Source organism: Hesperophylax consimilis, chromosome 27, assembly GCF_061612785.1.
Source record: "Hesperophylax consimilis isolate HC1 chromosome 27, BYU_Hcon_1.0, whole genome shotgun sequence".
Lineage (NCBI taxonomy): Eukaryota > Metazoa > Arthropoda > Insecta > Trichoptera > Limnephilidae > Hesperophylax > Hesperophylax consimilis.
The window spans coordinates 25,761,619-25,775,874 of NC_142862.1; the positions used below are offsets into that span (position 1 = coordinate 25,761,619).

The 14,256-nt window shown below is 35.6% G+C and overlaps 2 protein-coding genes across 2 annotated transcripts; one reads left to right on the forward strand and one right to left on the reverse strand.

The window, feature by feature from the left end:
- Positions 1-1,302: 1,302 nt before the first annotated feature.
- On the reverse strand, positions 1,303-5,124 carry RpL23 (ribosomal protein L23). The gene is made up of 4 exons (XM_089648066.1): positions 5,051-5,124; positions 4,755-4,838; positions 2,401-2,528; positions 1,303-1,641 (listed from the first exon to the last, which is right to left on the reverse strand). The coding sequence occupies exons 1-4, from the start codon at positions 5,061-5,063 to the stop codon at positions 1,444-1,446; spliced, it is 423 nt and encodes a 140-aa protein (XP_089504192.1). The 5' UTR covers positions 5,064-5,124; the 3' UTR covers positions 1,303-1,443.
- A 1,741-nt stretch (positions 5,125-6,865) lies between these two features.
- Prosbeta7 (proteasome subunit beta type-4) lies at positions 6,866-12,540 on the forward strand. The gene is made up of 5 exons (XM_089647713.1): positions 6,866-7,152; positions 9,061-9,267; positions 10,250-10,385; positions 11,517-11,665; positions 12,303-12,540. The coding sequence occupies exons 1-5, from the start codon at positions 7,007-7,009 to the stop codon at positions 12,463-12,465; spliced, it is 801 nt and encodes a 266-aa protein (XP_089503839.1). The 5' UTR covers positions 6,866-7,006; the 3' UTR covers positions 12,466-12,540.
- Positions 12,541-14,256: the final 1,716 nt, after the last annotated feature.

Below are 14,256 nucleotides of genomic sequence, written 5' to 3' on the forward strand. Positions count from 1 at the left end.
GTGTGGTTTCAGCAGGATGGAGCCACAGCACGAAACTCAATGAATTTGCTGCGACAACATTTCCCCAACCGCCTCATCTCTCTCCGAGGCGATCTCCCATGGCCGGCGCGCTCTCCGGATTTGACTCCATGTGATTTTTTTTATGGGGTTATTTGAAATCCCTTGTTTATGTCGATCGACCACAAACCATAGATCACCTGAAGAACAACATTCGCGATGCTATTGCCAATATTCCGATTGATATGCTGAGAAGAGTGGACGAGAACTTCAAAAAACGACTTAACCAGTGTATGCGCGATGAGGGTCGCCATTTAAAACATGTAATTTTTAAAACAGTATGAAAAAAAACTTGGTACATTGCATTTTCAAATAAAAAAAGAATTACAACAATAACTACAGTGCTTTTGTTTTTATTGAACTTTCAAATAAGTAAGTTTCTCTGACGCACCCTGTACTACAATTTCCAAATCTTGGTTATTGCTAAATTTATTTTATCAGATGGGAAATTTAATTTGATGTTGCACAATTTCAGAGCACAACTGAGAAATAAAGATCTCTCAGGATTTCTTTTCACCAAGGGTAGTTGGAGAGTGCGCTGCACAAATATGACTTCCTAGGCTCTATTTACTTATTTACAAATGTATAGTTTGTATAAGTCTCCTGCTTTCATTTAAATAGTCATTTTAAGATGTTTAGGTTATGCCACTTCCGAATTTATTGCCAGTAAAAAAATCAACCCAAGTTATTTTTTTACTAATAATCTTTTCGTATTCGCCAGTAGCCAACTTCAAAGATTAGTTTTTTTTGGTTTGAACCGTCCTTCCAAGGGACTGTAGCCAACCGCACTATCAACCTCGCCAAATGCCAATCGGGTAGGACTGACATTTATTTTGTATATTAACTGCAGTCATGTCATCCGATTTCAGAGAAATGTTTGTATATGTCTGAGATTCCCATCAATAGTTGATAGAACGCATGGTCACCGACAACAAGTATCTACCTGCTGAGTTTCATCTCGATCGGATGTCGAGAAGTGGGTTAACTACTACTTCCAAGATTTCCATATATACAATCCCGAAAATAGATGTATTTAACTGTATCTTATTGTACCGTGTATGTCTTAATAAATAAAGGCTTTGACAAGTAAAAAAAACATACAAAATTTGTATAAAAATACAAGTAATACATTTATTATAAAAATTCTCTCGCACAATTGACAAATGGGCAGTTTATTTAGTCAATACCTTTCCATCATCATAATCAGGGGGATTGGAATATGAATATAAAAATAACAAAACAAAATTAGTATCGTTATATACTTTTTTTATTGTGTATCGCAAAATACATGTTATATTTTTTTTAACCTTAACTTTGATGCCCGTAGCTGACCTGAGCTTTGCAACCCGTCTCGTGTGGGGTCGTTTGACCTGCTGTCAGGTCAGGTTAGGCTATAGAGCTGGCGTTGGAGGCGATCCTGGGCCACAGGTCGGCGCATTCCTTGGCCACGGGCCCCGTGATGGCGGAGCCCTTCATTTCGCCTTTGTTGTTGACAATCACCCCCGCATTGTCTTCAAAGTATATAAAGGTGCCGTCGCGCCTCCTGAACGGTTTTCTCTGCCTGATGATCACTGCAGGCATAACCTGGAAGAAGAGAAATCAAGATTAGCATTGTGAATGAATGATTGCGAAATTAAATGCATGCTCATAAGCTGTGCATCAATCTATAGGAGTTACAGAACCTTTGCATGTTGGGCAAAATATGTGAGATGTTCTTGGGCTGACCAGCCTAAAAACAGCTCTCAGCTTTGAATGGGTGAGAGTTGTCAAGATTTGACACAACGGGAAACATTAGAGGATATCAGAAGAAGTCTTCTTCTTCAGTTCATTATTTTTGGTGTGTTGAGACATGTTGTGATTCATCTTTGTTCTTGATTCATTTGTTTGGACAACATTTCCTCTGTTATCCGGAAGGATAAATCGATCAACTCTCATTAGCAAATCTTTGGAAATCAATGAACTGTAGTACTGTAGGATAGAATTCTACAGGAATAGTTAGCGTGTTATCAAATTAAGCTTGTCATCCCATCGGTGAGGGTAAGGAATCGACATACATTGTAAGACCCTGCGCAGTAAAGTCCCACAATAGCTGCACTGCAAACCATAGCAAACTTAACTTTTGCTCGCAGGGTCTTACGGCACTCGGTTTATACAGATTCCTTACTGGACCGTGGGACAGACTTAAGATTATATGTTATAGACATTGTGGAATAAAGCTCAGTCTGCCAAGGTTGTAGAATCACTCTGGGAGTCATACAATATAAGCGAAACCCTTGAGAATCATCATTGCTTAAGAAAATGTAATATATGGTGTAAAAACTGGCACACGTTTGTGATAATTACCTTTTTCCTGAGTTCAGGCTTTCCTTTCTTGACTGTGGCGACAATCATGTCCCCGGAGCCGGCCGCGGGCAGCCTGTTCAGGCGACCCTTGATACCATGTACGGCAATCACATAAAGATTCTTAGCACCTGCAATCGCAAAATAATCACACATTCATAATTCGGTAATAAACAGACACTTAAATGATAGGGACATGTGAAAGGGAAAAGAATTCATGGACACCCCGGGGAGAAATTGGCAAGATAGAGTGAGGGGGTATTTCACGATCCTCTCGATAAATATCCATTATAATGAATAAATACTCGAAATAAGGAGAAAACTCTGCTAACTTATCTGATATTTACAAATACCCGTGTTCAACACTCATAACGCGAAACTTCCGAGGGGTCATTATTCGTGATAATCTAAGAAAAAAATTTAAGTCTAGTGTAATCGTGGCTTTACTTTTCTAAGTTGTAATTGTTTGGTGTTATGTATGTGCTTAATAACAGAGGTTGTTGATTTGGAAACATATTCCAATTATCGTTCACAGATTAAAGAAAAAATTAAATTCAGAATCAAATGATAAAGGTCGGTTTAACACTTCGTAAAATGCACAAAAATAAGATATAACTTTTTTTTTGGGCGCTAATGAAAAAATGAAGTTTTTCAAAAATAATCATTCCCCCAAAGTTTTGAGGTATGATCGTGGAACGCAGTGCATAAGCCACTATTCATAGATTCAAATATAGAATAGTAAACTCAGACTTGACAAATAAATAAATCGTTGATCGAAAATATATTATCCTATGGATAGTGCTTAGAGACATGATTGTGAAATTGAATCAAATACTTGGAATAACTAGTCGAATGATGGCAACCATATTTAGGTCTCAGCGCTCTAGGCCTTGAACGATGGCTGCCTAAATTTAGGCAGATGATTTTTTCCCATTTATTTTTAAATTTCCGCAAACAGCTCAGTTATAAAACCTACAAATATGGGATAAACGATGAAATATAGGTGCATTCATTGGCTTTAAACCACAGTAAGCAGTCTATGTGTTAAAATGGCAGTTTAAAACCAGTAAACCTGTTTGCGGTTATTTTGAAAAAGTCGGCTACTTAAATTTAGGCAGCCATCACTCAAGGCATAGAGCGAAGATACCTAAATATGGGTAGCCATCGTCCGACTGCTTATAAAGTTGTTGCATGCTGTCAAGTTTACACTGTTAAGCTATCAAGATGTAATTAATGTAGAAATTAAAGTTACATTGAGGAGAGAAAGAAATTGAAATCAAAAATGTTATCTATTAAGAAAATCATACATTTTTTAAATCATCATTGGATGATGTCGTCTGTCGGGAAAGAGAAACAGAGATATTATAAAGTCGGACAACGAAAAGACGGCGTTGGAAGGATGGCAACTAGGTAAATTTGAGAAGTCTACATCCAAATAAGATAACATCTAAGAATACTTTACAGTCCAAGCATTTGACATTTCAGCGCAATAACATTATGACAGATGGTAGATTAACAGGTATACTAAAACAGCTTTTCAGCTATTAAAAGGGATAAATTCATAAAGCTCAGTCTGCCAAGGTTTTAGAATCACTCTGGGAGTCATACAAAATAGCGAAACCTTTGGGAATCATCATTGCTTAATAATTGTACAGTTAAAATAGTTGGGTTGAAACAATTGGCAATTATCTTACAAGATAAAATGGTAAATAACAATATCGAAAAGCTGCACAGAATTGTAACTCACCAGGATCAGAACTGTGAAAAATATATTCATAAAGCATGATAAGTCTATTGAGACTGATAAATAAACATTTAATTAACTCACAATAATTAATAAGGTCAGCATAGATTCACTGTATTGAAGACTAGAGATTATATTAAAGAAGAAATAAATGAGGGATGGTTCCTCTTTTTGTTACTTTTACAGTATACTATACAATGCATTTTGACTTGAAGATACAAAATCTAAACATTATTTATTTACAAAAACAGGCACGTTAATTTATCAACAAGTTATATAGTACGATTCAAAATGAAATTCTCGTAGAACTTTACCACGTACTGTCAAAGATTGATAAATTCTCAGTTGGAGATAATAAACCACACTTAGCGACTTTGCCTAACAAAGAACTAGTCTTGTCAAACTGTATTTAACTCTATTCCAACTACATTTACAACATTGCCTTACAAATTCAAAACAATTTAAAAGAGTAGTCACTGAATTCAACTTTATAGACTGGAATCAACTTTCCAAAGATTCGTTTAATAAAATCACAGGTATAACATGCAATAGCAAACCGCACTTCAGAACTTATAGGTTAAGTATTAGAAAATAGGTTTTGACAAGAACTTACCGGTGTTATCGGCGCAATTGATGACTGCTCCTACTGGCAGACCCAAAGATATGCGGAATTTAGCTCCCGCTGCTCCACCACGTCCTTAAATAACGAAAATAACACATCTGTCAGTGACATTACTACCCAACGTGAACATAAAACGAGCACAGGTTATTCTGACAGTAATCATAAGTTTCGGCGAGAAATACGCGGACAGATCAGTCATCTGCCACGCAAAAGAACTCGGAGTAAAGATATCTTGATAAAACAACACCATTTAACGCAGATTATTATAGATTTCACTGAAAACTCACCTCTCTTAGACATTTTGCCGTGTAGTACAGCGAAAGGAAATTACAAATGGACGAGTATTCGTTCTTCTTTTCACAACTTCCGGTGCCGAACGAAACGATCTTTTAACGTATGGCAATACTACAAAAAAGTGGGATCGTTCTTTTTACGATTTTTAAATATTTAAAATAATAATTTTATTCTGGGTGTTATTATCTTGCAAACTAAATAATTATAAAACTTATAAAATCAAATTACCACACAAGTTTACGAGATGCATGAAAAAAACCTAGTGATAATGTTTTATGTGTATTTTTTTTAATAATATGATAATAAGTTATCAAATAATGAACTGACTTACAACTTTTTTAGCTTTAACACTATCTGGACCTCGTAATTAAGTACATACATCATAGTTTATAAATAACTAGCGCAGCCCAGTGAAAATCACAGGTAGTCTGAATTATTGACAAATCAATTTCAATTTTGAAAATGGCAATTATTCACAAATTTCTGTCAAAAATGTAATATTACAGGTTGGTACTTTACCGCTGAGAGTGGTATATTTATGTTACCGCTTGTCTGAATTCTAAAACACTTCAAATTTATAAAATGACACTTAAATCAAATCAAAAGTTCTAGAGTTCATTGATTGAACTGCAGTTACAGACAGACAGATGGAGTCACAACTGAAATTTGTATTTTTAATAATGATCAAAAGAAACTATAATATCGGAACAAAACTTTATAAATTTTTTTAACATTTCGGTAAATAGTAAATACTAATTACAGACAATTATTATATTTGGTTTTTGAAATATTTCAGATATTGAATTCAAAAATAATATGTATGGTCGTTTTTATAAATTATTTTCTTTACTAAATATTAAAACTTATTTAACTTCATCAAGAATTATTTTGAAATGCTGAATAAATATAAAGGAAAGTAAATACTGAGTTGTTATTTTTCTTTTAGCTATATTATTTTAGTTATAATTTTTATTTTTAAATAGATAATGCTCATATTAATATTTATATGTATGGGCAACTTTATTTTGTGAGATTCTTTGAGATCAAATAAAACAACAAATATTACAGCACTCAGACTATATATATACATGTATTTCACAGAGGTAATTATCGTTTTTTTTTTTTTTTAATTAAGTAGCATGTTAAACGGGAAAGGGTATAATCTTACACGTACCGCCCAACCCTCATATATATATATATACATATAAAAAAACGATAATTACCCCTGTGACAGCATTTGAACCCGAAACCCTAATATTCGACGATAAATGTTCAGATCATACGGCTCGGAGGCTTTCATATAATTGTGTATTATTTAAAGTTGACAAGCAATTATCCCACGGTGATAGCATAGTAGTTTTGTAAATTTTATTTTTTAATAGTGTTCTAGTGTTGTAACATGATTAGTCAACAGATACTTGAATAATTCTAATATTATTGTGTATTTTTGGACATCTGCTGATAGTGATAACATTACAGGCACTAATTAGTACAACATACAAAGTTAAATTTATCTCCCTCTCTGGTTATGAATTAGATGTTAAAACCACATATTTTATTAATTTATTACAAATTAAAGACAGTCCATGGATACTGGATACCATAATTTCTAGTTGTAAGAAAAATATAATAAGAAGAGAAAGCATAAACCTATTTGCAGTATTTTTGAGAACTATTTTATTATTTACGAGAAACGATCGCAAACAAAATTGATGATATTTGTCCAGCATTCCTCATTTGAATTTTCATTCTTGATGAAAACAAAATATTTTAAATTACTGGCAGCTCTGTTCAACATAACCATAGAAAGCATAGAAACAAGAAATAAAGTTTTCTTTGAAACGTTCAATTTTTAGTTGTCATCTTGTTACTTACAAATTAATACATTGAGAACGCTTTATTTGTGCAAATAATTAATAATACACAAAAGTTAAGTTCATAGTCACAAAATGGCATATAATATTGGAACAACCGCACCACCTTTCTGGCACAATGGACCCGCTCCCGGCGCTATGTATAATTTCCCCGGAGGATGTTCCAATTTCGTCGATTTGAAAAACTTTTCTGGAACTCAGGATTATACCAAACGTTCGCAGTGAGTATTATCTATTTAAATTTCAAAAATATATATTTGCTTGTTATGGTTGAAAGAAAATAGAGTATTTGAATAGTCCTATGTTTCTTTTATCATAACCTGAAAAATGCCAGTCATACAAAGTTTGACAGTTTGCAAATAATGAAATCTTGGCTACATCGTCAATTAGGTTAATTTTTGCCGGTTTTCATCAACTTCTCCGTGCCATCATTTTTCCAAAATTCACTTTAGAGCTCTTAACTTGACAACAAAAATGAATGCAGTATTTAAATTCTAAACAAATGTCACATTTGTTCAATTCATTGACCCTATGCAATATAATATGTTTGCATTTAACTACCGATATGTCAAACGAAGAAATAGCAATTTATCTCGCCTAGTAATAACAAAAATAGAAAATTTCATGGTAAAGGTTACGAATTCCGCTTCACGGTAAATACGCAATATCACAGCGCCCTTGAGGTGTTTTTGCACAAAAACGGCGCTATACAAGTCATCCAAGTATTATTATTATTATTCACTTTCAAATAAATGGATTTAGCTTTATTAATTCAAAACATGATTTATTATGTCGGGGGAGACGGAAAAATACGCACTTTTAATTTTAATTTAGTTTATTAAGTCACTTACGCGATATGTCACACGAGATTTCAAAGAAACAAAATAATGTGACATTTGCCGGAATTGCCACAACTAGTAATTTACCTAGCCAGTGCGCGGGTTAGGTACAGTACCTACCTACGAACTTATTCAGTTAAAGAAAATAAAATCTTGAAAATATTGAATTAATATATATAACCTAACCTAATCTAACTGTGATTTTCTATAGCAAAAAAAATGCCCCTTTAATAATGCCTGCTCGCGTCCCCTTTAGAGTTACATCCCAGTTTTCAAGTAGTTTGTGGGCTACGCTAGGTTTGTATAGACTGGTTTGTGATTTAATTCTAATACCTATTTTCCATGTTCTAACCTAACCTAATCTAAACTACCTTAACGGAATACGTTTAATCACATTTTATTCTATTTGTTTGTTATTCGGGTTATTTAATTTAATTATATGTTGATTATTTGTTATAAATAATACATTGACTTACATATATGGATTAATTATACACGATGATATTATTTATTTTATATGGCAATACTAATTTTTTTTTGGTTGGTAGCAGTGTCTATGAAATATTTTGTAGGTATGAATTACGATATTATGAATATAATCCAACTCTTGATATGAATATAGTCGCCGTCGGCGGCGCCGCATACTAATTGACATATCGCGTAAGTGACTTAATAAACGAAATTAAAATTAAAAGTGCGTATATTTCCGTCTCCCCCGACATAATAAATCATGTTTTGAATTAATAAAGCTAAATTCATTTATTTGAAAGTGAAATATTGCGTATTAAGAGTGAAGCGGAATAAGAGAAAATTAATGAATAGATAATCTTTTGAAATAACACTTTGATTAAACTTACTCAACATAAAACTATTTGCATCCAGGGGAAGGAAAATACTGCATTTAAAATTACAATTACTTTGAATTAAAATTTGCTTTTGTATGAGACAACGTCACATTGATGTTTTACAATAATTTCTTTTCATATTCTATGACATTTTGGTTGTTGGTATTCCTGATGTCTTGTATTAATCTAAAATTCGTGTTTAGGCTAGTTTTTTTTATATTCAATTTTTTATTTTTTTTTATTTAAAAAAATCTTGTTTTTACCAAAAAAAATTCTCACGTTATGTTGCCTATTGCATTTTCATTAATTCCATGGAATTTTTTTAAAATTTGTTTACGACACTGATTTTGCTACTGAAAATGATACAGCCATTTCAAGAAACGTTTCCATTATGAATGGTGATCTGGATACTGGATAGAGAAGATTATGTTGTTTAATTTTGCAGGGCCCCAATCACCACATCTGCGTCCGTAATCGCAGTGAAATTTAACGGCGGTGTGGTCATCGGAGCTGACACCCTCGGCTCATACGGCTCGCTGGCCCGCTTCCGCGACTGCCCCCGCGTCCTCAACATGAACAAGAACATGTTGGTGGCTGCCGGAGGAGACTATGCAGACTTCCAGTACATGAAGGCCATCATGGAAAGGAAGATGTGAGTAATTGTTATTTTGTAGTGTTGTAAGGAAACGGCAAAAAAAATAAGAAAATTCGGATGGGTCACCTTCGGCAATCTGATGAAACCTCAATATTAACAGGTGGTATTTTGATAGATTCCCCTTTTTAACAACCATAAAGATTGCACTCTTTACAGCACAGACATTAGGTGGTAATGCTGTTCCCGTTTTACCGGTAATTCAATAGAAGGTGTTCCGAAGAATTAGCGTCCGCGATCTGTGCATTTGAAGCGCAAACATGGACCAAGAATGTTCTTACAAAAATGTCCATCACTAATTCTGGATATTTCTATTTTACAAGGTTAGTAATTCGAATGGGTGGACAAGGAGAGAGTCTGAGGTGGTCGTCTTTATCATTACAATCGCCAAACTGATTTGCAGAGGGGGGGTGTTAAATTTTATGATGTTTCCTGGGATCTTCAGTTTAAATAAACGCATTTATCTTCAGAATAACGGAACTTTTATTGCACTAATGAAATCACATTATAAATATATTTTTTCCCGGCCCGACACTTTGCAAACTCAGGTACAAAAGAGCTGTTTTAATGTTACCAGTTTTTGAAAAAGGAGAGAGAGATTATGACTAGTGTTTTGCTTTTAATAGTAAAAACAGTACTATTTACCTTTGAACATGGAATCTGTTTTACCAACTCCAATTATCTTGGAGATGGACGCTAGATGTCAGTGAACATCGCTTTTTTAACAGGGGGAATTGTTATGAAAATAATTCGAATCGTACTTAATTATTTCCGTAACTATTGACCCTCCATTCAGAAAACTGCAGGCTTTGGATGGGTGAAAGCTGCCAAAGATAGGCAAATCTATAAAAAATTGAGGAAGGTCCACGTTAAAAACTGGACGTCAGAAGGCTCATGAAGAACAAAAAGTAATACCTCGGAATGACTCGGGTGATAAAATATCCTTTTTTGCTTGTTGTTAACAGCTGTTTTATATTTGCAGCATCGACGAGCAGTGCCTAGACGACGGCATGCTTCTAAAGCCACGCTCCATGCACTGCTGGCTCACCCGTGTCCTCTACAACCGGAGGAGCAAGTTCGACCCCCTGTGGAACACATACGTCATTGGTGGCATGCAGGTCAGTCAACTTCTCTTTCTTACTTGCTGGAAAGTCGTTTATTTCAAGAGTCTGTGTCTTTATGTCCGTTACTTAAATTCTACACTTGTCAAGTAATGAATTTTATATGATTCAATCTTCTAGTCGTTTAGAATATTTTTTTAATACAGGGTGCGGCAAAACAGACGTGCAAAAACAGAAAGTGCAGTTTTGAAGGGCTATTAAAAATAAAAAGGCGCAACTTAATTCATTTATTGGATAATCAACATCTCCATCATAGGTCACCCCAAGTGACAAGCTGCTTTTGGTTTCTTAACAGGGGTACCCAGGCTCATCGGTTGAAGTTTATTCTGCTCACCAACTGTGAGGTGGGCCGGATTGGGAGAAGCAGGTTTACTGAGACCGTTTCACCTCTCCAGCTTGACTCTCCCGATCCATCACCTTGCACCGCAGTGGTCACTCCTGGGCAATCTGACCTCCAGATTCCTACACAATCCTTATACCTTTTTCCTTCCCAAAACCTCCTCTTCTTCATTTTTTTAAAAGTCCCTCAACACAACATCATAATAATAATAATAATTGGATGACTTGTATAGCGCCGTTTTTGTGCGAAATCACCTGAAGGGTGCTGTACAAATTTATAATACATTTCTACAGTGATCTATGTTATTACTAACTATTTATGGAGATAATTTACAGTACAATACTTACCTGGTACGTCACTTGAGATTAACTATTAATTAAAATTATCTAATTGTTTATTTGCGAAATTTAGATACAGGATTTAGGCCATAATTAGAAAATTGGATATAACTGGACTTTCTCTCAGGAATGGTATATTTAATTTAAGGGTATGACAGCTTAAAAAGGTAAGTTTTTAATATCCCCAAAGATTAAAATATTATTTTCCTCAGGACCTTTTGTGTGGAGCTAGAGTAAAAAAAAAAATATATCACTGGATAGCCACCGATGGATCACATAATATGTGACAACTGTGCAAATTAGGTCAAGAAGATGAAGGAGTGAGTATGTAGGATGGAGGAAACACAAAAGCTGATGAGACATTCCCCTTGTTAAGCTGTTGAGGACAACAAGTATTCTGCAAATGTCTACTATGTACCAATGTTATTAACAATATGTTTTCTGACTCAGGATGGAGAACCCTTCCTAGGCGCCGTGGATATGCTTGGAACGGCATACGAGGATGACTGCATCGCCACTGGCATGGGCTCGCACATGTCCAAGCCGCTGCTGCGCGAATACACGGAGCATGGCAAGGACATTGACGAGGCTAAGGCCAAGTGAGTTATTCTCAATATACTTTAAAATCCTCAAGAACCGAGGACAAACAAACAAGCAACGGTCCGGTTTCTACCCTAAACGAGGCAATTTCATCCCTGCTTAAGAAGGAATTTGTTAATGATCGCTTATGGGATATTAATATAAAAGGCGTCTCCATTCGTCCTGAGCTACGTCAGCAGCTTTCGTCCATTGCAGGCCCGGCCTCTCCTCGTACTGCCTCTAGGGACCTAGCACTGCCAAATCGATAATTTAACAACATCAATCGATGGGCTTAACTGACTGAATGATTTTGTATCGATTTCACATGTATATTAGTGCTCGTTAGGCGTATCGATAGTCAAGACGATGTTGATAATGAAATAAATAATAAATCATCCTACGATAGCAACACTGGTGGGAATTGCCTAGGCCGCCTAATAACTGCAGATGATGGATTTAGCCAATTTTTTTATCGACTGTACTAGGGCCCCTGGAGTTGCTTTCCCTAACGGCCTACTGGATATATTTCCTCTGGAACTGCTCTTCAAGAGTTCAAGAGACACCGTTTTGTTATTATTTACTAGAGCTCCCTGAGACATTGCTGTCAATATGGTCTTCCATGGAATTTGTCAAAACTATCCAATCTATCCCTTACAGAGAGCTGGTCACCAAGTGCCTCGAGGTCCTGTTCTACCGAGACGCCCGCTCCTACCCCCGCTACCAGATCGGAGTGGTAACGGCTGACGGATGCACTGTGGAGGGCCCCCTGGAACTGACGCACAACTGGGGCCTGGCGCACATGGTTTCCGGGTACAACTAAGTCACGTCGCAATGGAATAATTCATCTTTTGTATCTTATAATTCTTTGGAATAAAAAACTGCTCTTTTTAACATTTTTGTTGTTGTGATTGATAAAGAGTCGTCAACTGACTTGATCCTTTGGGACTTTTGTGTCCTCATTTGGGAAGTTTATGTTTTTTTTTTTATTTTTTCTATTTTTTTTTTTTTTTTTTTTTTTTTATAGTGAATACCTCACAAGAGTCCCAACTGCTCCCGTCTGGAGCCAGTGAGACTATGGCATCCCCAATTGGGGGATGTTGTGAGGCTGAAGGTAAGTGGGGAAGGGAAAGAGGAAGGTGGGGAAAGTACCTGGCTATTCAGATCTAGTCACTAAACACGGCTAAAGCCATTTGGAGCAACGTTTCAATTCTGAATGGTGGTCTTACACCAGGGCGATACTGGTAGTATCTTCCACTCTGGAACGTGCCGCAAATATACTATATATTATTTTTAATTAATTAATTGTGAAATAACACAAATTAATCAAATAAAATTTATTTGCGCACGCCGGGTTCGAACCCGCGACCTTCGGAATGGCAGTCCAATGCGTTACCACTGGACTATGCCGGCCGTCAGTGTCATTCAGTGTCAGTCATGTGACTGAAGGAAGTGGAAACGGAGAAGGGGAAAAGGAAGTTCTGAATAGGGATTTCTCACCAGGAGAATATAATTTGAATTCTTCACAAATCCAATGTATTTTTCATTATCTTAGATTTGTAGGCCATTTTCTTTTATTTTTAGTGGTTTATGATATGATTTATTTATTGTTTCAAAAATTTATATATTGTAGTGTTATCTGCAAAGAAAGATATTTCCCCATAGTCTAATTGACAGATGTAATTTGTGTATGTTTGGAATAGTAGTGGTCCCAGTATGGTTCCTTGAGGAACTCCTGAGTTTGTAGAATTGGGTTGACCATTTACATTGTCTATAAATACATTGTGGTTACTACATTCGTCAAGCTTCTTTTTCAATGCCGTTGTGTAACTTCCACTACTCAGGACTATTATTATATAAGTGGCAAAAATAACCGATAGTCATAAAACATAATTTTCTGTTAAAAATATTATATTATTGTTGGTTTTTTTTTTTTATTTATTTTTTTTTTTTATAGTGAATACCTCACAAGAGTCCCAACTGCTCCCGTCTGGAGCCAGTGAGACTATGGCATCCCCAATTGGGGGATTTTGTGAGGCTGAAGGTAAGTGGGGAAAGGAAAGAGGAAGGTGGGGAAGTACCTGGCTATTCAGATCTAGTCACTAAACACGGCTAAAGCCATTTGGAGCAACGTTTCAATTCTGAATGGTGGTCTTACACCAGGGCGATACTGGTAGTATCTTCCACTCTGGAACGTGCCGCAAATATACTATATATTATTTTAATTAATTAATTGTGAAATAACACAAATTAATCAAATAAAATTTATTTGCGCACGCCGGGTTCGAACCCGCGACCTTCGGAATGGCAGTCCAATGCGTTACCACTGGACTATGCCGGCCGTTTGTCTGAATTCTACACATGATTTGTTCCAATTTTGAAAATAGCTCTTAAATTCAAATCAAATCTGAGTTCATTGAATCAGAGTTATGCAGGATGTACAGACAACCGAAATTAGTAATTTTGTTGACGCAATTGTATGCATCTCACTTTAACATATCGACCCTTTCCCGGCAGAAGAAGCGGCAATATGATGATTTCCATTTTTTTTATTGAATCCGCTTAACCTGTTAACGGCCGGAGCATAAAACGGAAAAATATTAGTGGAACCTAA